The following is a 26,665-nucleotide window of genomic DNA, read 5'->3' on the forward strand; positions in this document are numbered from 1 at the left end:
GGAACAAACGTTGTGCGATAGTAGCTCAGGACCAAAACCGCAACGAGATTGTCTGTTCGGAATTAAACTCAAATATGCGGCATATTTTAATTTATAATATTTATTCTAATATTAAAAGGGTAATGGAGTTCTAGTCAATAATAGATAATATTGTATATTCCTGTATATTTTTAAAATTTACAGCTCTTAGGTGTCTTTATAGTTCAATGTTATACCCAAATAGCTATCATAATCAACAAATTAAGAGAAAGGATTAAAATTTTAAAAACCTCTTTTCTATGCCTTAACTCATAATATTTTCTTGATACATGATTAGCGCTTCCTTGTATTATTTGAAATAAGATAGGTATTCTAAATAAATTGGCTGAGAAGAAAGTGCAAATTTAAGCTCTTATTAAATACATCGGCTTGAAAATCCCTTATTCGTTGTAAACGTGCTAATTATAGTCAGAATTTTGTTAAATACTTAAAAGTCAAAAAAATCTAACTAATTTTTTTCAATTTCTGTTAAAGTGTTAAAGTGTTGCTGCCATTTTTGTATTTTACTAAATGTAAGCATCGTTGAAATTGGCAGTTTTCCATTTTTAAGTCAGATTCCAAAGTTACAATGATTGCTATTCCTAAAAATATTGTTGGAAATTGGCCTCGGTTCCTTGATGTATGATTTAATGATATATATATATATATATAATGTGTTTATTCACACGACTGCGCTATAAGCATGTTTTAACGAATATAATAAGGTTTTAAAACTCATCGCACTGTTATTTACGATATCGTTGGAAACTCACGTACAAATCACCAGACGAATTTTGTTACTGCAACAGATTAATTTTAAATATAATCAGGGTTGCAAACATTGCAGAAACAAATAATTGAATTAGCATTTTAATTAAAATACCGGCTTGAACCCAAGTGGACTAAATTCTAAATTGACAAAAATCCCTTTCTCCCCTGCTTCTCATTTAAGTATATTGTAGGGTTTATTGTAATAATAGCAACACTTCTACTTTTATGTCTATTTAGTCCCTACCTATTAGGAGAACTGGATCAGCTCATATTTTACTGGATTTGAAATTTTTGAAATCCTTGAAGGTAAATCATAAAAATATGAAAAACATATATGGTATGTAACAAAATGTTACCCATACACCGTAGAGTTGATGGTTCTAAAATATAGTAAACCTACAAGTATGTATACTATAATAAAACTTCAATATGATTAGACAGAATATCATTGTCATACAAATATACACATGTAAAATATGCATACATATAAGTTACGTGGAAATAGAAATGGAGTGTAAACATTATTTGCATTTTAATATATGACACTCATTTGTTGCACAATATTATTATTCTGCCAAATAGGTATTTTGATAGCATCTGCTCCTCGGTCTGCATACTTGGGCGGGCATTTCTCGTGATTCATGCGGCATACTTGTACAGACAAACACAAACAACTGGCAATAAATCGTCATTGAAACTACATGGCGTACGGATGTGGACTAAGTCTGACCCATATATTCGGATATACAGCTATTTGCTCAAGTTATAAATATATGTTTATTAGTTTATTTGAATGTATGTTTATTTATCTGTCGATAGACAACATTTGCGACTATGAACGAAATTGACTTGTGGCTGCCACAGACAACTATCGTACGAGTTATATACATTTTGGACTAATTTAGCTGAAAACGCTGTTAAATATATTTAAAAGACTTCTACGTTTCGTTCGGGATACAATGTGGCACTACTTTTCCCTGTAGAAGTGGTTAAAATTCGGTCTTCAATCAAGCTCCGATTTACCATAAGTAGGCTAATTGAACTAAAAATAATTGAAAACGTTCTTGTAAAATCATCAGTCCCTTATGTATAAAGATAATGTAGATGGATAAGGCAACTTTTTTCTTCTTCATGTTTCATAGATAAGTTGCGGCAAATACTGCTGTGAAGTGTTCTTACAGTTGGACCGGCCATTATAATCGCCAACATCCAAACGTTCTATGATTTCTGTCTGAAACTTTGTTTTTAATTCGTGCACACTCCTATTTTCATCGTATCACGTTTATACGAAGATATGGGACAATTTCTTAATAGTCAAAGGTATCTAGTAGCGATTTTGTTCATAAGAGACCGAACATGGTCATGTCATTTTATTTATCAGAAGTTGAAAAAAGGGAAGCATTTTTGTGGAAGAAGGGTACATCGCCGCTAAATTTAAGTTCTATTAAAAAAGTACCCCATATCCTTTGATTATAAGACGCTACCTATATTTCTAAAGATTTCTTTCTGTACTAAAATCCTACATAAGCGCACCCTGTTTAGTCGTCGAAATAAGTGCGTTTATTTTAATGATTTGTTTGTATACCCTTCTAACATGTTACTATTATCTTACTACAGAGTATAGTAGTTTTGTTCACATAACTGTAGTAAAAATTTAGATATCTAAATGAACCTAGGTGCACGTGTTTCTTGGCCAAAAATTTAGGACAAATTCGTGGATGGGCGCAACCGAACCACTGCCACGTCCACAATACGCCATTAGTCGAACACCTATAAAGTGCCATAACTAAGCCGAAATTAAGATACATACCCTAAATTTGGTATAACGAATCACATTAAAAGGGGTCATCTGCGGTTTGGAAATTTTTAAAAAGTGGGCCTGGCGCCGTGTTTTAATAAGTTTTATGTATATTTCTGCCAAATCATTCGAGCTTCATGCCACAAATTTGCACATCACTAAGTTTTTCAACCCTCCTTACGATGAAATCGGATGATAACCCCGCCCGCTTCCCATATAACGACTCTGTTAAGTACAAAAAATGCGATAAGTCAATAACTAAATTCGTCAGAGACATTAAATTTTACACCTTGGATGGCACAAGAGGGCCTTATGGGAGCCGGTATCAAAATAGGACGGCGGGCGTGGCACCGCCCACTTTTAAGTGAAATTACATATCTCGGGACCTGATTCATTACATAACATTTTCACAATGCTCCCCTGTTACAGTGCGAAAATGGAAGAAATCGGATAACAACCACGCCTACTTTCCATATAACACCATTTTAAATTCCATCTGATTCTTTTATATTCCAGTATTCAAATAATTAATATTTCAGGATAAAACTTTGCACGAATAGGCCGTCTAAAGTGTGCCCCCTTATGACCAAAAATTCTCCAAATCGAACTGAAACTGTTCAAGCCCCCAGGTACCGAATATGTGGATCCTAGTGCCTATAGTTTTTTACCCAAAATGTCGATTAATTAGTGAGATATATAAATACAATTCGAAGAGGATTCTTTCTTGATATTAATATGTCTATAATGGTTAGAATTGGGGCAATACTTCCTTTAACCACCATATACCTAATATTAAAATTGTTGAACTTCCAGGTGACTTTATCCTTCATAAATCGGCCACTATGTGAGTTCTGTCAAAGGAAATAAAGGAACGTGTTTTTTTAATAAGAGTGTATTTTTGTGACTAAAATGAATACAATTGGGTGTAAACTTGACCTGGCCCTTTATAACTAATATCGAAATTTTCGAACATCTGGCTGACTTTACTCCATATATAGTGATGATGGTATGTGAGGTACCTTAATGACACCCTGGGAGCATTTTGTTAGTACGTGGCGTGTTAATAGTATGTGGTATTGGTAAAAATTGATAAAATCGGATCAATACCAGCACCAACTCCCTATACTACAATATTTATAATGATTTTCGTTTTTCTAACAAGTTTTATACCGAATATGTCGGTCAGTGAGGTTGGAAAAATGTGTGATATAATATATATAATGGTTGGATGGATATATATAATATTTTAGAGAAATTAAATACGCAAGCTTTCTTAAAAATTATTTGTTTTAGAACGGTATTAGTCTAAACCTCATATCCCTAAAATAATGAATTCCGAACGATTCACTTGTTGATCAAACTCAACTCAATATATATTAAATTAAGTCTCTTCGGCAGAGTTAGAGATCTTTAATCTTAGTCAAGAAGATACCAAATTTGACTGTAATTCATTCACGACTTCTCCGAATAATGGAAGCTAACTTCTTTCGCATTTTTATATCCAAAACAGGATATATTAAGTTTGCCACGAAGTTTGTAACACCCAGAAGGAAATTTCGGAAACCCTTTAAAATATATGCTTAAATTATCAGTAAACTCTATTGGCGCCATCTATATGTCGACTAATGCATTAGAATCTGCTATTCTTTATCGACTTCTGGTCAAAATTTCATGACATTTCATCTATTGGAAGTGAAGTTATTGCGTTTTAAGTGTCAGTATGTTTTTGTCACCGGTGCGAAAATGAGCTTCGAACAAAGAGCCAACATTAAATTTTGTTTTAAAATTGGTAAAACTTTTACCGAAACGTTTCAATTGATGAAACAAGTTTATGGCGATGATTGCCAATCGCGTAACAGAGTGCACGAGTGGTTTCAACGTTTTCAAATTGGTAGTAAGAACATAAATGAGAAATGAGCCGAAACCCAAAAAATCGCGCCTGGAGAAGTCAAAAGAGAAGACAATGCTGATTTGCTTTTATGATTCCAAGGGTATTGTCCACAAGGAATTTGTTCCATTCCGCCAAAACGTTAATGCGGTATTCTACCTTGGAGTTTTGAAGCGTTTGGTGCGCCGTATTCGACGTGTTCGGCCCGAATATCGCGAAGATGGTAGTTGGCGTTTGTTGCACGATAATGTGCCGTCTCATCGATCGCCGCTTGTAGCCCACTCCCCGTATTCACCCGATATGGCACCGTGCGATTTTTATCTTTTCGGGAAAACGCATTTGCCGATGAAAGGAAGGCGTTATGCAGACGTGGAGGCCATTCAAAAGGCTTGCACCGGCATACTGGCGGCCATACCGGGCAACGAGCTAAAACACTCGTTCGACATGCTTTTGGACCGTGCAAAAAGCTGTAATAAAGCAGAAGGAGACTATTTTGAATAAAACTAATTGATTTTGCCGATAAAACCAGTTGTTCTGTCTTTTTTTTAAAAATCCTGTTTACTTTGGAACGCACCTTGTAGCTTCGGTGCAACCGAACTTGACGTTTTTTCTTGTTTACTATTAAAATTTACCAACAACTGAAGAAATTTTTCGGGCTTTGATTCTGGCAAGTTGCAAGGGTATAAAATTTTCGGTTACACCCGAGCTCAGCGCTTTTTACATGTTTTTTCATGTTTTTATTAAAATAATGGAGACTTTGGGGTAATAAATTAAAGATGTTTGTGACTGAAAACTGAAGCTTCCCTTCCGACATTCTTCGGAAGTCATCACTGATGTAGATGAGAGACTTTAGTATCGTAAGTGACAATGGAAAGGAATATGTAATTAGTTGCGGACTATTAATTTAAGTAAAGAACTTCATGCTCAACACTTAAATTTAAGAAATACTTGCCAAAAGAGTCCTGAAAAGTATTTTCTACATCTCAACCTCATAGCAAGGAACCAGAGCATATACATTCGTATATATGATTTTATAATTCCATGCGCATGTAAAGTGCACACGAATTGTCAATTCACGCTGTCATTTACAAGTTGACACAGATGCGTCAAAATTCATGACCTTGCCACGTTGCGCACATAAAGAAATTAAATGTATAGCTGAGGTAGGCGGAGTGTTGCGGCGTCAAAGCAGCAGAACAGGTGTCAATGTGGTCTGAATTGCGTTTTTCGGCGTTCAAAGCTTGTGGACAAATTTTAAAACGTCTTAAAAATATGACCGCACACGCACACATACGCAGGAAATCTATGTATTAATAAAGAGCAAGGTGCGCAGATAATTGCGTCACGGCACAGCGTGCTCAGCGGTGGAAATTAAAAGTGGAATGGAGATGGAAAGTGCGAAATAGCATAACTTTATGAGCCACACAAACCACTTGCAATGTGTAAGTGTGTGTGTGAGTGTCAATTTCAGTAAGATACTACAAGCCAGTCGTTCATGGCAGCAGTGTGAAGTGATTTATGCAACAATATTGTGGTGGTGTTGCTACAATATAAGAACATGTGTGTGTGTGTGTGTAAGAGTGCTTTGAGCAGACAACATCAGCACAATAGCGAAACAAAAAAGCAAAGTAAAACTTATGTTCAGCTATAAACTGCAAATGGCGCCCAAGGGAATCATCAAAATACACAACAAGCGTACAACAAATTCCGAAAAGAAAAAATAAAAATAAACGAAAATCGAAAACAAGCAAAACTCACGACTATAAGTGTGTATATAAACCAGAAGTAGTGCACATGCAACAAAAACAAAAAATGATAGCAACATTTTAGCGAAATGCAGGTGAAGAGGTGAATCATCGGAGCAGACAATTGCCGATTGGAAAAAGTTGAGATACAACGTTGAAAAGTTACTGCAGCACTTGTGACTATCATTGCCCAGCTGGCTGCTCAACACGCCACCGCACCACCGCCGCCTCGCCAACATGCGTACAACATTATCGCTTGCTTGTGCCAGCAGCCAATGCGAAATGTTTTTTTAGTTCAAAAAAAGTCACGCTATCAAGTGGTCAACAGCTGCACAAACAGCGTCTGAGCAATATGGCCAATAAACTGTCGGACTAACTGCCATTCGTCAAGTACTCTGCAGTTGCGTTGATTTGGCAGTTAGTTGGGTTCGGCGTTCGGTATTCGGTGTTGGGGTCAACTGCCGCTTCGACAGCGCCGGCTACAAATGGCTTTGCAAACAGACGGGCAGCCCCACACTCTGCCATTCTCAGTAAGTTGTCGCAGTGAGTGTTACACTTTGTTAGCTGACACTTTGACTTCTTTGCTATTTGCGTCATAGTCAACTCGCTTTACTGGGCATCTAATCTATTAGCCATGCATATTCATACCAAAAACTGCGCTTAATGGTTAGGCAATTATTTCTGCTTCATGCTTTTATTTGAATTCGTATGGCTAGTCAAATTCATAGATCTCGGAAATATTTTTTCTCTTGTATATTTAAATATTGCGACAAAGGTTTTGCTGAAATTTGTTTTAATTCACGCTGGCAACTTTTTTAAAGCTTACATAATAATTGAGGGTTCTACAAGTATATTCGCTGATTTTCCCACTCTTTTATGTAACATAGAATGTTGTGGCGGCATCGGTAAGATCCCAACGAGAATATTACAAGAATTCAAACAAGGGCCATATTTCGGGAAAAAGTGATGATTAGAAAAATAGAAGCGTTTATTTTAACAGATTGCACAACATTAAAATAAGTTCTGAATTCAATTTCATTTTAAAGTCACAATTGGACTATTAATTTTTTACTGTAGTGCGATAAAACTCGGAAAAAGTTGTATGGAATGAGCTCTCCGAATATAAAAATCAACGAACTTTTGGTCGGAAAATGATAATGCTAGAGTTCTGGATAAAAATTTTATGTTATTAGATTTGCAGAAATTGCGATCCGCTTCTCCTAGAAAGCAAATATAAGAACGTTTAACATTTAAAGAGATTTTACATTTTCCACGCTTCTCTGCTCACACAGTACATCGTTCAACAGTCGTTGATCAGACTTCATGCAAACACTAATCAATAAGCAGTATACATACAGTAAGCTGCAACGTGTTTAGTAGTGACCTTCTAAGCCCTGTACAGGGGCCACGAAGTTCTTAACTCCCAGAAGAAAACGTTGAAAACCCTATAAATTATATCTTAATGATCAACTTGACGAGCTGAGTCGATTTAGCCATGTCCGTGGATTATAATATAGGAAATCGTCAAAGAAATTGTATAAATTGGATCACTATAGCATATAGCTGACATATAAATTGATCGATCAAAATCAAGATAACGAGTTAATGAAAATTTAAATTGAACAAGTAAGGAAGGGTTAAAGTGTTGGCTAATAAAAAAAGAAAATATTCAACTTCATTATTCGATGAACTCGACATAGACCACTATTATTATTATATATTTCCTACCAGCGAAAATTACACTTAAATATTCTTCAAATGAGATATAAGTGTATTAAGACAACTAAAGAGGATAAATTCAAAATATTGAGTTGATGAGAAAAAAGGTTAACGAGAGAATCGGAATTCATTTTATAGGAATATGAGGGTTAGTACATGACCAATTTCATTTATATTGAGCGCCAAACCATTAATGTGATTTTATCAATTTTAAGAAAACGTGTCCATTTAATTTCTTTAAAATATCACACATTTTGAGCAACCTAAACGGGTTAAAGTATGGTGAAAAGAAAATCAGAAATCATTCTATAGGGGGCAAAGGCTTGTTGCATTAACCTTTAACAATGCTCTGGTATATTTCAGAAGTTATTTTCAAGCAATTATATATATAAATATATAGGAATATGAACATATATATGGAGTAAAGTCAGCCGGATGTTTAAAAATTCTGAGTATCTGTTATATGGGAGCTAAAACAAGTTTTCGCCAAATTTTATCCATTTAAAAAAACCAAATTAACACTACTATTATAAAAGTACGCTGTCTCAATTTCATTAAAATAACTAACACATTGGACGATATATGTGGTATAAACTCAACTGGAAGTTCGAAAAACTTTATATTAGGTATGTGGGGAGTAAAGGAAGTAATAATTCGATTCAACCCATTTTTCACGAAAGGGTGTATTATTATCAAAGAAACATTCACAAACATTTTATATTATCCTCCTGGTTGTCAAATTTAATGCCTATGGCGCATTAAGTTATTGATTTATCATGCTTAAAGTAGTTTTTAACAAAATCGTTATATGGGGCGGGGTAAACATCCGATTTGATTAATTTTCACACTGTCGGTAGGGGTTCTTATAGGATTTTGTCTTGTTTTTTTTTGTTGTTGTTGTAGCTCTAGTGGTTTAGAAGTTATATATATTAAACCTATTAGAGGACGGAAAATGAAATCATTAAAACTTTTTTCGCGTTTATTCAAATCCCGAATATTTTGGATAAAAAAATTAATCCCAACATTAAAAAATGAAAATCTAATTTTTAAATTCCAAAATGTTTAAATTAAAAAAATTGCAACCCGGGCCATAGCTAAGTAGCATTAAAGTAATGTTATCTCTCCGTATAAATTGTTGAATTACATTTAGTTAGGCGAATTTGAATTGCAGTAATAAGTATATAGGTATATATATACATATATGCATATATTGATATGCATAACAGACCCTTCTTGTTGAGATCAGCTTTTAATAATCTGTTGTCTCTGCTATAAGCCTATATCTGAATATATGGATATTATTATTATTGGGGATTAAGTTCAGTCAAAGATTTTCAATAAAATTGATTTTTTTTTTCACTTAGAGCGCATTGTGGGTTCCTAAAAATATTATCCAATTCATAGAAAAGTGCAAACGTTTTTTCCACTGTCCAATCCGTTACAGTCTCAGTAAGGACAGTCAGTTTCAGCTTTTTCAGACACCACTGCACGTCTCCTCCTGAAATTTTGACACTGGTTTTGGCGTAATAGAACATTGAACAATTTTTAGCTTTCATTGCATATTTGCTTGAATTTATACCGAATTATTTATTATAAAATTACGACGAATTAAGCATTTCCATTAACTATTCGATTGCCAAAGCAGTTTTATGTATTTATGTTAACGAGATTATATGTTTGAAATTGAAGTATATTATAGTTTAAAATTTAGGAGAAAAGTTCAAAGTTAAATGTCTAATGAAGTACAATGAGTCAGAAATACTTATTTAGCCTTTCTTTTTATTCACTTAAAGTTAAGATTATTCCAATAACTAATATAAAAAGGTCGCAGCTGTTATCATTACACAATTCTTTACAATTAATGCTATCATTTATTGTATTCCTTAACTGCCAAAACTTAACTGCGATCGGCATACTAAATAGTATTTGGGAATAAAATTTCTAACTTCCATCATTCACGCGCTCAACAATTCCTCATATTGCACAGGCCAGACGCTATACGTGCTCGAGTTAACAATATTTATGAATAAAACGCCGAAATCAACATTCCAAACACTCGCCACCCCACTAACCACTAGAAATTTATCGTAACGTGTTATGCGCCGCCACCTTTTGCCAACTACCCTAATAAAGCATCAAGTCATTTATCACTTGAGCAGTACGGGTCCGGTGTCAAAAGTACCATAACAACAAAATGTAAACAGAGCAAAACAAGAACAAAAACCAAACAAAAAAATCGTTAGCAACAACTCATGTCACTTACCCACTATATTCAGATAGACGGAATGCCCGATCGGTGGTGTTGTTGATATTTGACACTCATAGATGCCCGAGTCTTTGCGTTGTGCATAGCGTATACGTAACGTCCAATCCTCGGCGTGCGGCGAATGCATCGCTTCGAAACGTTGATCCGACGTGTAGGTGTAACGACCGACTGTCAGCAGGTGAATGTCACGATGACGTACCCAAGAGACCTGAAAATGTGAAAAGTAAAAAAAAAGTGGAAAACATGAATGAATGGCGAAATTTAGTTCAGTTTACGAAAGCAAAAAGTACAAGTGGATGCCAGGCAGCGAAATATATATTCCAAATCACATGCGTGTGTGTGTTTGCTCACACATACAAAGAGCGAAGATTAAAAGCTTTCGCTACGCGATTAACTGCTGCAAGTGGGCATAACGAGTTAGTAACCAAAGTGGAAGTTGGCATAGACACCCTTTCGTATGTACATATGTGTGTGTGTGTTTGTGTGTATGTAGATTTGTGTACATTGGTGTCAGCGTTGTTGATGTGCTTGCAATGCTAATTTTCTACATCACTCTTTTCCTTATTTCATTTGCCTTCTTTATTCAACATTCACCCCCACACACACACACACACAAAAAGCGATCACACACATGTCTTTTATTTGCCATTTGTAAGAATTTGTGTGCGTGTGTGTTGCGCTTGTGTGCTCTTGTGACAAATTGCAGACGGATTATACAGGTGACATTCGCCTCTTGGGCACTTCACAATTTCTATGACTTTTCCTCTAGAGCACTGCATTGAGTGGGGAGCTATCAGCGGCAATTTGCTCTGCAAAATTATAATATTTCCGGTCAAAAAGTTTTGGGTGGAAAATTGCAAACTTTTATAGCGTAACATCTATTCGTTGTGAGCGTAAACTAACAATTAAGTTGTCATAACTCATGAGTTGTAAATCTGAAAGATTATGTTCTAATATAATCGCGTTAATCGGATTTGTGGGTCAAGTTAAAAATATTTCTTTGTAATAAATTTGTTGTGCTTAATCGGTCAAAGTTCTTTCACACAAAACAAGATATTAAAATTTTAATACAAACATTGACAATATCCATATATAAGTGAATCAAGGTGAATACTATTTAATACACAGGCTCAGCATATATGTATAAAGGCATATTCTATTTTTCTCTGCGCTACCTTAAAATCTAATAATTTATGAAACATAAAATATTATGTATATAAAAATATTATGCTGCTGGGTAAAATGTTTTAGTACAATAGCGGCTTGGCTCACTCAAAATTTGAAATTTCCGTATAAATAATTAAGGACAATGTTTTTCACCAAATCAATTTTTGACGTGAAAAAAATATTTTTGTGAAAAGTGCGTGTACATGTATGTTGTTTTATTGGATACATACAAGTTTCTACAGAAATTCTGTGAGTGAATCCCCCCCCAATCAACAGCTTTTGAAGAATAGAGCTTGAAAGAGGAATGATATTTTTTTTAAATATTTCAAATTAAATATTTCCTTAATTAAAATGTATACTTTTTTATTTCAAACAAAAATTTATTATAGAAATTAAAGAACTGTTTTAACTTTTGTATTTCAGAAACCATTCTAAAAAAATGTGAACAAGTATCAAATTATTTGTCCTACATATGTTATACACGAGATTTTCCAAAAACACAAAGCACAGAGAAACAAATATCGATTAAACTTAACAGCCTATTTTATAGATGGGTAGCAAATAGCGGATAACAGCAACTTCTAAAATGTTTACTCTCTAATAAGAAAACATAAAATATATTATAATAAAAATATTTAGGTCACCAAATGTTCAGGTGTCTGTTTTATCTCAAAATGGGATGATTTCGAGAACTACTTTATACTACAAGTATAGTCTTAATTTTTTACCCTAAACAGGGTATATTAAGTTTGTCATAATGTTTGTAACACCCAAAAGGAAACGTCTAAGACCCAATATATAAATAATGAGCGTGGTCTCTCTGTATATGCCCGAACAAGTTCCTTAGTTTTGAACAATCGAAATCAAGTGCTTTTTTCACTTGAAGATATATCTTCACGAAATTTCGCATAGGTTATTGCCTAAGGAAATGATACAATCGCCGGAGAAATTGTTCAGGTGAGACCACTATAGCATATAGCTGCCATACAAACTGACCGATAAAAATCCAGTTACTGTAAGGAATATTTTGTATATTTGACGGGTATTATAGCTTCGGAGCAACCGAAGTTAACTTTTTTTTGTTTTTAATTGGCTTCACACCTACGAGCAAGTATTACTAACAAACTTTGGTATTCACTCAAAATATCGGTTTCCAAAATATACAATATATTTTTAAATATTTTTTTCAATACATATTTTCTTTAAATAGTAAGGATTTCAAAGAACAGTGCGAACAGCGAAAAGTAGATATTTTGACCCGAGCACTTTCGCTTAAAAATTATATTATTTTCCGATGTTAAGTCAAAATAAGGTAAAAAATATATTCTAGATCCAAAAACTTACTACGTTTGTTTTTTTTACCCCAAATTTTGAGAAAGAAAGCATTTTTTGTGAAAGATAAAAACATAAAACTACCATTTTATTTTTTTTTTCATAGAACTTGTATGATAGTTTTTGAGCAAATCGAGATAAATCGCGTTTTACACTTAACAACTCAACCAGCCCACCTCGCTACCACTTCACGACCCCAAATTGTAAGTAAGTTATTTTCCCTTACATCTGTGTCATATTCTCTACCTTTAGCAGTGGGTTTAATTCGTATATAATTTTTTTAATTTTTTCCTTTTTCAAAGGTTGAAGCCCTAATCCAATAATTCCATTTACTTTTCGAGCACTTTATTGGCATTTACATTGAGTGTGGAATACATTAAGAAAATAATTTGGTTATCCGCTCCTAATAAAACTTTTACTAACAAATGTTTCGGGTTTACAAATTTTTCGCTGTTGAGACCGTCTTTCTAAAAATCAAGTAAAATAATATAATAAATGTTATCGGCAACTTTGGTAGCGATTCTAGCTAGACGAAAATGCTTGAGCCTATGTATGCCCAGTTGCATCCCCCTATCTTGGAGTAGGTTCGGTAAAGTTATAAATTACACTAATACGTCTGGGATAAAATGAAGACGTAATTAGTACGCATTATTTTTGTTGTTTCAGCGTACATTATAACTATTGTTGTAAGCGCTTGAAATGATTTTCGTCAATGTGGTGGGGCAACTGGAACTAATTTGACAATAAACAGGTAATATTATTAATAAATAAATAAAAATGTAATATAGAAGTTTCAGAGAGTACAAATCAGTATATCAGTTCTATCTGTTCCCATTCACCAAAAAGCAGCAAACCAGATTTAGTAATTTATTTAATACTAAATTATTACTTCCTGAAAATATCACACATATGTTTGAGATGTTACCGATTGAGTTGAGCTATTTTTCCCATTCACTCACAACATAGACATGTATAAAAATAAATACAAATTGAAGAAATAAAAACATATATATATGAAATTTCTTGCAGAGCAGGCTCAGCTGCTACAACCTTAGTATACATACGGTATATATAAAGCACATATGCACAAGTATGTGGCACAACAAAATAAAGCTTAGAGATTACAGTAAATATTTATTTTCTCTTTTTCATCCTATTCCTCGAAATTCGGTTTGCTTTATTTGCCATAATTGAATTTTAAATCCTGCAGCAACAAGAAAAATATTACAGACATTGCAAAATTTTAACCTACATACTCGCATACCATACACACGCACGTATGTATGTATATACGTTATTTTTCAGAGTTTAGTGATGACTAAAATCTCTACCATACAGTGGTGTTCAAAAATAAATCAGACCATGATACAAGATATTCGATGAATAATTCGATGAATGACTCAGGACAATGATAAATTAATGAATTAGAGAAGGTTTTACTACTTTCTTGAGGAGTTGGTAAAGTGTAAGATGCACAAAATATCGAAATTTTCTGTTTCAAAATTTAAAGTATGTTCTTCAAGTAACTATATTGTAAATTGAGTACAATGTTTTTCTTATTAGTGCATATTTTCTATTAAAAATCTAAAAATAATAATTTTTACAAGTCCGAAATTTTTAAAAAAATATATATTTATGTAAAAACCTCCGCTTTTTCCTATCAAGTCTCATTTAGATTAAGATCTCGTTTTTTATTCTGTTTCACATATAACGAATTTCTAGAATCGCAATCGCCCTTCGTGGCCCTATTGATGTAATTTCGAAGATTGTCCCAATCTCTTAGGAGATATCGGAAAATAAACAGCTAAGATTAAATAGAAATATACCATATAAGTTACTGAACAATTTTTGAACGCCACTGTATATGGTTGTTATTGAGGCCATGGAAAGGGAAATAAAAAGCCAACTTCAACATGGTTATCATTCCTTTGAGCGCCAATATTTAATTTACGAATCCATGCTAGATTCAACTGCTCAATGCGATAAAATTTTTTTTATTTTCGAACTTAAAATTCGCTTTAAAATCTAATTAAATATAAATTTTTTATTAATTTTTTATTTATTTTTTTACTTTCAACTGATTGCCGTTGTGTCGGCACTTCTACTGCTTCATTTTCATTCTTCAGCATAATGAACATAGTTCTCTGTGCATGTGTTATTCCTTTCTTCCTCTTTGCTTGCATTTGCCGCCATCTGCAGTTTCCTTTTGTAATTTTCGTCACATTGGCAAGCGGCCAATGTTTTGAAGCGACTCGTTCCTCCGCGCCTAAAATCACATATTTCGGCGCCACTTTCGCCATTTGCCCTCCGCCGTGCACCCTTTCTCTCATATGTTTTTATATGCTCTGTCACTTAAGGCATTTTAGTCGGCTGATTGTTGTGTTTTTTTCTTCCTGTATCGCTTGTCAGGCTGCTACTTCTACTACCTAATCACTGCTGATGATCATAATTATGCTTAATTGTGCAATTACTGGCAATAACGGTTGTAATCTCCACCAAACACATACGTTCTACATCGAGATTGGCCAATTCGAGATGGCAAAAAGTTGGCAAACAATTTGAAAACGAGCGAGCTTTGTGTTTGTCTTGCAAGTGATACAATGTTTTGGTAATTTCAATAATTGTAACTCGCTCGTGACTTGACTTGAAGGGCTCACGAGTGAGAACTGTTGTGTTAGTGCGCATGTCAACATTGCCCTCGTTTATAAAATCAACTTGACTTATACGTTGGACATTTTAAATTGTTTTCCATGCTTATGTTCCGCGTTTGGCGGAGGTAATTAGGAAAATAAAAATTGTCTGAAGTATTCTTATATAAGTTTCAATTAACTAAACTTTTGTTAATGCCTTTAGTCTGAGTTTATATTAGTTACTTGAATTACTTATTAAAAAAATTTAAAAAAATAACTATAGTCTTGCATTCGAAAATCGTTCAAATGAACAATTCTAAAAATTCGCTACAAAAAAAACATAAATTATTAAATTAGCGAAATATGGCTCGGTCAAGGCTTAAACAATTCCATGCACTTTCGACCACATTGTGGTAAACAATATGTGGTATATAATTATCGATAGAAATAGTATACTAAAAGCGTTCATATATACGCGATTCTGTTTGGTCCCTTAAATTTTGAGTTGTTGATTTGAAATTGTTCACATGTTCTTTTCTCTCCAAGAAGTTACTCGTTTGTCAGAACCGCCGATATTGGATCAGTGTAGGATATAGCTGGCATAGTGATCAATTCCATGTAAGTAAAACATTTTCATTGGACACTTATCTGTTCAGATCGGGCAACTTTAAGTTATAATTGACATGCAAACTAATCGATCAAAGTCAAGTCGTTGTATAGAAAACTTTTTTATTTGACAAATTATCTTAACTAAACTTTTCATGAATTATTGTCCAAAATAATGCTAAAATCTAGTTCAGATCAAACCACTATAGTATATACATACATACCTGCCATTTATACAAACGTTCAAAATAAAGATAAAGAACTTTTTAAATTATTTGTTTTCCTTATTACTTAAACTATTAATGCAACGGAGGGCCAAGGAGCTTACATGCCAAGTTTACTTAAGATATCGATATGGGAATTCAATTCATGTCGTCATCTTTGTAATGCAAGATTGATCGTTAATAATACCCACACGGCTCGCATGTGGTGCCAGTAAGTTGTGACCTGTGACTAGGCGAACAACTGTTCCGCAGTCATTTTGGGACCGCTTGAGTAGAAAGCATTCAATATATCTACTGATTCCCTGCTTCTAAAAACATTCTCTGACATTTTCTGTAATGCGATTTGATATTAATGCTTGACTTGGCTATCGATGTACTATATATTGATGTTCTCTATGTCGTTTCCTACGTCACTAGCTATCTCAGCAGCTTTCGTGGCAGCTTGAAAACTCGCCTGAGTTATAGCTCCGTGAATCTCGACGTCCATTGTTAACTGTCCACTGTAAATTTTTTTTTGATTTCAAAGCCTAATTGATTGGTTTGGTTTTATGTAATCTCAATGTGAAACAAGCAGGCTATCACAGATGAAATATTAAAAGTAATTTGAAAATGTCAAACCGAAAATGCTCATTTTTACAAGCATTATCATAAAACTATTAAGTATTGAAATATAAATTTACTACATTTTCTCTTTAACACATGACCTACATTTTCAAAGTCTTTAATTTAGCCTTAAAATTTTACGACTATTGCTTATCGTATAGATCCAATAAAAAAAGTTGAATTAAACAGACATGCAAAATAATGGCGATCCGATAATTTCGCAGCAATTATGTAATTATTGTTATTTAGAATTTTCCGCTTCGTACAAATGAACAGTTAATACTAACCTCAAATAACGGCGCTAATCATCGAATGAACTTTTCAAATTATTGATTGCGTGCAATTGCCATATTATTTCGCTTGTGTAGCCACGAGGCTTTTATTAATTTGCGGCGTATAATTTTGCTGAAAATATTCTACAATTAAAAAAAGTAGCAGCAACAAAAGTGGTGGAAAATGCGAGTTTGTCGCTTTGCATGTTGTAAACAACAATTATCACAAATTGGCAGCAAACATGCGCCAAATCGTTCATCAATAATGTAAATGCATAGTAATTGCGCTAATTAAATGCGTAAGTATATGTGTGTGTGTGAGCCTTTTCCGTTACATAGAATTGTGCTTTTTCACTGCTTCACTAATTCAACTACAAACCGTTTTATGCTTTCTACTTTGTCAGTGGCTAAGTGTTTTGTAGGAGGGGGAAGGGAAAGAGCGGGATTGCTGTTAATAGTCTATTGTTGAACGCTAAATTTCCTTTAGTCAACTGTTCAGGTTAAACGTGTTGCTAACGAGGATATAATGAAGCAACTTTTTCCCGAGTGATTAAATAAAGTTGTTAGGTAAATAAAAAAAAAAAACAAAAGCAAAAGAAAAAAACACAAAAACTTTTGTTTATTTTTGTTGAAGAGAAATGAAAGCAGATTTACGTTTATTGTGGAGAATATTACAGCTGGTTGTTCATTTAATTAGAATTAATGGTGCTAAACGCTGTGTAATCTCAGTTGAAGTAGCAGTTTAAAAGCAAGATTAAAATTTTTAAATTCGGTGGCTAACTATTTAACATTATTTAACTGATACGAATATTTCATCAGCCGTGATTTCTGAGCAATTTTCGTAATGTTTAAGCACCAAATGTTACACGGTTTAGATGACGTATACTATATATGGAATTTTTTTCGAATACTCAGGATTAGTGGAAGGACGGCATAAACTCAAACGAACAGTGATCAACTTACAGAAATATGTACTTAATAACTAACAAAGAGAGCATAGGTTAAGTAGATTTGCACGAAAAGGAACATATTCGCACGGTCCATCAATTTGCCATGATTATTTGTGGACTGTTTGCCAATACTATTGTAAAACAACAAGCAATACAACAACAACTGTTGCGGTGATAAAATATAAAAATCAGTACAGTACAGAAGTTATAAAAAGTTACTTAAAGAGAATAAAGTTCTACTGTGTAAAACAAATAGTAAGAAAAAGTGGAGAAATTTAAAACAAGCCATAAATTATACTAGTGAATATGAATATATAGACACGATTATAATCAAATATAGACTAATAACATGGAAGACAAGGCACAATTTGCAAATGAATTAAATAACTTTTTTTTAAATTAACTTTTTCATTAAAGGCATTTTGGAAATAAACAATAATATTCGCAATTTCGATTTAAACATCAATATAAATGAAGAAACAAAATTCTTCAAATTTATTAAACTATCATTTGATGTTATTGTTCAAATTGTGCGATTGTTCAAAAGTAAAATTGGAGGTAAAAATTTCTAACCGATGGCGTTTTAAATAATGGCATATTTTTATGCGAAGATAATAAACGAAAGTATATACTATAATTTAATGCCGAAAATATGTGAAATTGGTTCACGCATTACCCAAACTGTCATATACTACATATATTGATTTTCTTTGTTCTAACAAACCGTATGGATCTGAAGGTAGTTCCCTTGCTTTGATCCAAGCAAGTTGTAAGAGTATGAAGTGTTCGGTTACATCCGAACTTAGCTCTTCCTTACTTGTTATTTATATGCACTTATGGTATCAGTTGATTCAGATTTTTTAAATAAAATCAAGTTTTGTGCTCTTTACACATTGATGAGAGTGTCTTGAAAATATAGCTTTATTTAAAATGAAATATATCTGGTCGGGTCCATGTTAAATAAGTATCACTGCTTGCACAATCAGAAGCATACAATCCATTTGATATGTCTGCTTTCTTAAACGTCCATTTTTCCCTTGTTAGGCGTTTCTATGGCGCTATATTTGTTTGCTCTTCTCTTGCAAATAATTTCAAATTTTGATTGTTCTGCACTTAAATGCGCCACATTAGCGAGCAATTTTTACAGCAGCACCCGCCCATCACTCGCTTTCTTCCCGCCCACACACCTAACACGCAGCATTTCTGTTGATTTTCTGAAGGATTGAAGAGTCCGCTGTTAATATTGATTATTTCGACTACTTATTTTTGCTTTTATTATCTTTTCCCTCCCCGTATGCTGCTATTTTCTCAATTCCACTGTTACTTCCTTCTCTTTCAAAATATTCTCGAAATGATGGTAACAATTTCGTCATTTTATCTTCTTTTGGGCTAATTCTTTTATGTGTTTTGTAGTTGTTTCTGCTTTATTTTTGTGTTTTTGTTTTTTCTTTTAATATTTGTTTGTTTACTTTTTCAACGCTTTTATTATTGCTTATGGCTTATTATTAATATTACGAGCAGTATTTTGTTTGTGTTGTTTTGCGGAGTGAAAGTGTGAAAGTTTAAGCGGTCAACCGCAAAGCCACTGTTGCGGACGCTGAGTCTCTAGGTGGCATAGCAGTTATGAATTGAATTGTGTGTGACCGACAAACAGCTGTCGACCTTTGATTCCATTGCGCTCTTAGTAAGCATACAAACATATAAAATCATATTTAAGGATATAGCTATCTTCTTTAATAAATCTTATTACCGAATTGTTATATTCCTTTCATTCCTCTGTTCTTTCGCACTTTCTCCATTGAGGTACTCATTCTATTTGTGCTCTCGAGCTATAAAGCAGAGCAATTGTTAGTTTTAATGGAATTTATTGGATAAATATTCGTTGTACCGGAGGAAATTGTTTGCGAAATATTTTGTTTTATGCTAGACTTGTCTTTGAAGTGCAATCTTCAATTGCTACGAAGAAAATACTAGAGCACATATGGCACACCAATTGCACTGTTTGCCGTTCCTTAATATAAGCAATAAAATTTATTTTGCGTTAAAGCTCAAGTTATCTTTTGTCCGAATAGTGTGAAAATTTTCCTAAAAAATTTTGAGTTAAGTTTTCGGTCTGGCATTAGATGTGTACCAGCTACATACAAACGAATTTTAAAATTTCCTTTAAACTTTGACTGTATTTTGCAATTATAAGCGCAATTAGTGCTTAAATTCAGGTGCCTCATATTGTTTCTATGAGTTAATATCACTAGAATTGAATACATATGTTTTATAGTTGCATAAACATTCGCCAGACACAGCTGTCTAAAGCATTTTAAGATGCACACGTTTTGGTAATGTGGAAAAAATGTCTCCATTCGCAAGTGGTTTGCTAAAAGGCCTTACAATAACGAATACGTTGAACTTGGCTGAAGTCCAAAAAAAAAATATTATGGACCAAATTCGCGAGAAAAACTTCATTTAGACTCAGTCACGAAAAATTACATTCTACATAATAGTTTAAAAAATTATATCTCAGTATAGGCACAGTCATTTATTTCATTATCATCGCACATCTCAGCATTTTCTTAATGAGCTACTATTTATATCCTATCAAAGACTTGCCATTATGACTTATGAAATTTTAACGAGAAGGGTCGATGATAAGGAGTAATATTCAGAATATTGAGATAAATAAAAGGTGGTCAAATATTACAAGATTTTAAAAATAGAGAAAAACTGTTTAAAAACAGATCAAAAATAAAATTCTAGGGTACTATAAAGTACTCAATAAGGATAAATATATTTTTTTTGTATCTTTGCCATTTAGCACTTTCTTAAACTTACCAAAATACTATTAACCGGATGTAAAAGGCATGTAAATTTTGTGAGTCAATAAGCTTAAGAAAAAATAAACAAAATAACCGAATAAAATGGCTACATAGTAACGGCACATGAAACAAGTCATGCTGGCACTGATAGTCAGCAGGTATTAATAAAAGTACAAGTATAAACGAAAGTGCACAAAAAACCACACACTGCGCCGCCTCCATGAGCGCATGGTTGGTCAAAAATAGTTCTGCCACACAATTTAATTCTTGTGGGCTGTCGCACAGCATGACCGAGCGTAAGAGATTTGCACTTTAAATAAGTTCAGCTTTTTCGACATTTTTTAGCATTTGCATTTTTTCCTCATGCTGTTCGTAGTATTTGGTATTAGTCGTTCGTGCCAAGTCGGTAAATAAAAAAAATAGCAGATTGTGTTGACTTGCTCGTTTTGATTGACTGGCAGACAGAAATCAGACCTCCCGTCAAAGAACACTTTTTTGTGGCAGATTATGCAGTTAAATTCACGTTTGACTTTATTTGAATTTATGTTCATTACCTCGCTTTGGTTTTTTTTTATTGCACCAGCTCTCCATATTAAAATCACCGCACAAAAACAGGTTACGCGAAGCTTATTTAATTTTGAGTAAATTTAAATAATTGAATTTGCGTTAGCTAAGGACGAATGTTTAAAGTGAAAATAATGTAATAAAAAGGATGAATTAAAACGTAAGTGATTTTTAAAGTTGAGTTAAAATATTAAAATGTTTTTATAAGTTAAAAGAAAACTTAAAACATATAATATTAATTCCTAAAAGAAACTTACCAAATTATGACTTACTGCAATGTTACTTATACGCCTAGTACTCCTGATATATGGTTTATTAGGCTGTGAATGTTTTGGAATATTTGCATATAGTTTTTTTTTTGACCTTGTACAAATTTAAATTCTGAATTCGTATAATAAGTACAAATTTTATATATAGCATATGCGGTATACATATATATTTTCCCGTATTTCAAAATAAAAATGTCTCAAAATATTATATTATTAATATCCTAAATAACATAACCAAAGAAGTAAAATAATGGAAAAATTAAATTAATTTATTATATCATGATACGTACAATAACTCTAGCCAAATTTTCTTCAAAATATTTCGTAATTGAGTGTCAAATTCTCAAATGTTTCATTATAACAAAAGTCTTCTAATTCAGTATCACAATGTGACAGTAAATGATATTTTTGTAGTATAATGAAGAATAATAAACTGTGCTGGAAGCTTACGAAAGCTTGCGATTTAAATGCGTATTTGTGCATTCAACCCATTTACACATTTCGTTGAACTTAACTTTTAATATTTTATTTTATAGAAATTTGAATACATTCAATTTGAATAAAATTTAATTATACTTGGCAATTGTCGCGTCTAGACTGTAAGCTTATTTTAAATTTTATGGAGGCAATGTGCACCTTAATTTAAGGTATAGCTCATTTTTAAATTTAAATTTCTAAATTTTATAGAGAATAACATTTTTGGCCATTGAAAATAATATCGTCACCGTTTTGCGAAGCTATCATGTGTGCCATGTTTTATGAAATTGAGTTTTTGATGCAAGGTTGTTCTTAAGTTACCCACTCATCATATGTTACAATACTCTAATGAAATTCCACGTAGTTAGAAAGATATCACGAGTTACATTTCAGCGTATGTGCCGAGCTGATTTTCTTCGATTGCAAAATTATCGTATGTGCCATACATAATTATGCCTTTAAGCTCACTGTAAGGAAATATTACCAAACAAACAAAATTTTTACGTAAATGTGAAAAAGAATAAACAGATAATACTTTTTTGTTGTGTTTTTTAACATATGTGCAATAATTTTTTGTTTGATTTGATTCACAACTTCTATAATCTCCTGAATAACGTGTATTTTTAGGCTTTTCCTTTGAATTTGAAGGAAAAACTTGTCATGTAATAGCTTTCATGTTAAACTTTGCTTAAAACGCTTTTGAAAGCTTTCCTAAAAAACAGCTTACGATTAATGTTGTTGTGTCCACAGTATTTCTATTTATTATTAATTTAGTGTGGTTTTTCAAAAATCAAATTCATTTTAGAAAGTTTGAAATAAAGCGTACATAACATAGAAATGTCTAAATACTACCCTACTTTTTATTTATGTATTGTACATAGAACACACAATTATTATTGTAATGGCCTTAGGATAAAGCGCATTTGGCACGATTCGGGCATTATTTACATGAAGAGTCTGTAAATAAGAGCTCAAACAAGTTGTTAGTGGGAGAAGTGGTTAATAACCAGCTGACTAGCAGAATGGCGATGAAAATTACTAACAAATGCTAAACATGTCAATATGAGAAATTTTTTGTAAGTACCACAGTGCTATAAATAAGACTGTAATATGCAAAACTGTGTGTATAGGAATATGCTTCGTTGATAAAAATAATTGTAACTGACAGCGAACCGACTGAGGGAGTGTGGCAGTATTTTCATTTATTTATTTATTTTTCTGTAAAAAATTGACAAACCTTCAACAAAAGGGTAACCTCAACCATTTTAATGATTTTAAAAATTTCTAAGAGTATTATAAAGATGAAAACGAGCAGGTGCTAATTGCATTAAAAGCTTTAAGTGAAAATTTCTCAAGATAAAATTAAGTATATACATCTGTTTTCGACACCAAATATTGAAGCTGCCAGTCACTCTAAATTTAAACACCTCAAGAAAAATATTTATTTACTTTACAAAAACGGTGGTAGCATTCCTAAAGAAGCGAAAAAATACTCGTTGAATAAAGGATGTATGTATATCCACCAAAAAAATATTTTTCAATTTTTTTTTTCAGTTAAAGATATGAATTTTTCAATCTGATAATAAGAAAAAACTGGAAAACTGTAATATGGAGGAGCTTTCTGTTACAATTATGAGTTGATATTTTGAGAGACCATTTTTAAGGTATTTATCAACCAATTTTTCAGAGTACCAAGTGCAAAAAAATCTTAATTTTTTGACCCACCCTAATATATATACTTATATTTATGTTTTTCGTTAGTTATTTTCACTTTTTCTTGGAAACGCATGAGTATTTTTTGCTACTTGAATACAATAATTTTATGTGTTTTGGTACTTTTGTTATTGCTTGTTTAGTTAATTTAAAGTATTCAAGGATTTTGGTTGCCACTTTGTACATGTACGAGCGCGATACAATAAGTACTTAGCCTCACTGGCTACTTTACTGGCTCCCCAGTCGCAACAAAACCAATTGGCCACTTCACCGCAGTGTTTGATGATATTTAAGTATAATCCGAAGGAGTTTCTTCCTCATTTCGTAATGCTTAAAAGAAGATGAAAACTGTTCTACCGACCGGAAAAGTGTCGACCACTGTTTTCTGTGCTAAAGTCTATATCAACTACATTGAGAAAAGTAAAACGGTAACTGGGCTCTACTAAGCCGAATTATTTGGCGAAGAAAAAAGTACTCTTCCATGACAACGCATCTGCTCATACCTTCGGTGGGTCGAAATAGCCTCGGGGTCAGAATAGGCTTCGTTTTGCAGACCTCCAGAAAACCTATTTTTCAGAAAGGTTAGAGATGTTGCAGCATTACTGGGTCAAGTGTAGCTAGGTACAAAGAATGAATATATTTTGAGAAATAAATCACCATTTTTATAAAAATGCCGATTGTTTTTTTAAGCTAAATTGTTATCGTACCGTCCTTATACTTCTACCAGAAAAAGTATATGCTTATATGTACATATGAAGTAAGTACTTTTATGTCACGTATGTTTTGCTCGCACATAGTTGAGATTCTTTATGCCGATGGCTGGCTCGTACATACTTTACTCCTGTTCTTACATGATTTATAACTTCTTCTGTAACTTGGCATATGTGAGGCACGTGTGCCGCTGTAGCGTCGTTTTAAGTTAATTTATGTTTGCGAAGTGGGCTTTTCCCATTTATATGCTTGTGGCTTTGTTTCCCAAGTATCTTGGCTTTATATATAAATATGCTTTAATAAGTTTTTGGGCAGACAAACTGCAAACTTTTGGCGAAAGTCCGAAATAATTTTGGTTTCAAATAATATAAATAAGTGAGTGATATAACAATTAAAAGTTCTAAAAACAGATGTACGGAAATTTCTGAGAAATTAGTATTCCATTGTGTGTTCATGACAGCCCTTTGACATTCTTATCGCACAGTTCGAAATTGGGTGAAATGGTATAATAACTACATCTACTTTCGATATGACACCACAAAATTTATACCAAATACCAACAATGGAGTTTTCCCCAGTGTATATGGCTGACTTCTTGCCACAAATATTGGTCAACTTGCAAAATATCTTATCAAAATTATGTAAACATATTTTCTCAGCTCCACTGCAGTTCAGTGCTGGAAATGAGTGAAATCGGACCACAAATTATCCTGTCCTCATATATTAGATATGATGATTTTCGCTATTCTAGCGAATTTTATGTCGAATGTATCGATACAAATTTTTGAAAAATTGTTATTGAACATAATTTAGTCTCAGAAGTAAAACCAAGCATGATATGAAACAAAATGTGTATTAATAGAGTTCATGACACAACACCTGGAAATATTTCCCCGCCTTTGCTCTTGCAAATTTCACAAAATTTAAGGATGCAACCGAAAGAAATTCGTCTTTACTTTCTTACTATAACGTGAATAGTGTCTGACAAAGTTGTAATTTCAAAATTTGTTGAGATAAAGTCACTACAGCATTGCTGCCATACAAAGTGACCGATCAAAGGTCATGTAAGGAATATATTGTATTTGTGAAGGGTATTTTAGCTTCGGTACAAACGAAGTTAACATTTTTTCCTGTTTTTCATATATTTGTTTTCAAATTTAAACTTCATCTTTCCGCGCGAAGAGAGCTAATACTTCAAATACGTTTTGAAATGCTCAATCGTACGAACAAATTTTGCGCTTCAATCACAAACAACTCAGGTGGATTGAATAAATTCTTTCCGCTATCTATTTTTTTCACGCTAAAAGTAAACAACATTTGTAAATTGCCAATAGCTTTTACTCGCACCGTTATGCGCGTCAGAACTGTACCTCCTCGTACATATGTATTTCTGGGCCACCCGCAAAGCTTTCGTCAAATACATTGATAAATGCTATGGAACTGCTAAAAGTTTCGATGCTTACAATTTTCGACATTTATTTAACCTTAATTTCAATAACCCTGCAGAGATCTATGCTCAAAGTGAGAACACCAAACGATGTATGTGTGTGGGTTACGCTCCCTTGATGTGCTCACTAAAATATTTTTTCGCATCGAATTTTCGAGTATGCCACAAGGTATTACAAAAAGTGTATGATCTAAGGAAAATTGATGGAATGAAAAACGCGTCATAGCCGAAAGGCAGAAAAATAATGGCATGTCATGACATATGTTAACATAAGGAAAGCACTCAACTCATATATCTTCGTCAGTGCGACGATTCGATTCGAATGCTTGATTTATGTTGCCGCTGATTGTACCAACGGCATACCTGTAGAGAAAATGCGAATTTGGCCCCATGTATGAATGGATGTGTGTATAAACATATGTGAGACAGTAATGCAAGTCAACCAAGCGTTGCACAAATATAAAGGCTTCTACTGCTTGTTTGACCCAGACCCAGACCTGCCAGGAAGTCATCCAGCCACCTTTGACTGGTGCGTTGACAATGTAGACTTCCGCTCCCTTTTGTTTACAATATTCACCTTTTGTTTTCATTCTCTTTCCGCTCCTTGCGTAGCGTTATATTTCTTTTGGCTGTACGCATCCATCGAATCGCCACACCTTAATTTGTTGCCTTGGATGAGCACTTC

At 33.3% G+C, this 26,665-nt stretch overlaps 1 protein-coding gene across 3 annotated transcripts in view; it reads right to left on the reverse strand.

The window, feature by feature from the left end:
* The window catches only part of dpr8 (defective proboscis extension response 8), a 365,949-nt gene that overhangs the window by 21,217 nt on the left and 318,067 nt on the right, over window positions 1–26,665 (reverse strand). For all 3 annotated transcript variants that reach the window (XM_036366258.2, XM_070110386.1, XM_070110387.1), the window contains one exon: window positions 10,203–10,413. In XM_036366258.2, coding sequence (XP_036222151.1) covers window positions 10,203–10,413 — 211 coding nt within the window. The remainder of the gene's footprint in view (window positions 1–10,202; window positions 10,414–26,665) is intronic.

The sequence above is a fragment of the Bactrocera oleae genome, chromosome 5 (genome assembly GCF_042242935.1).
Source record: "Bactrocera oleae isolate idBacOlea1 chromosome 5, idBacOlea1, whole genome shotgun sequence".
Taxonomy (NCBI): domain Eukaryota; kingdom Metazoa; phylum Arthropoda; class Insecta; order Diptera; family Tephritidae; genus Bactrocera; species Bactrocera oleae.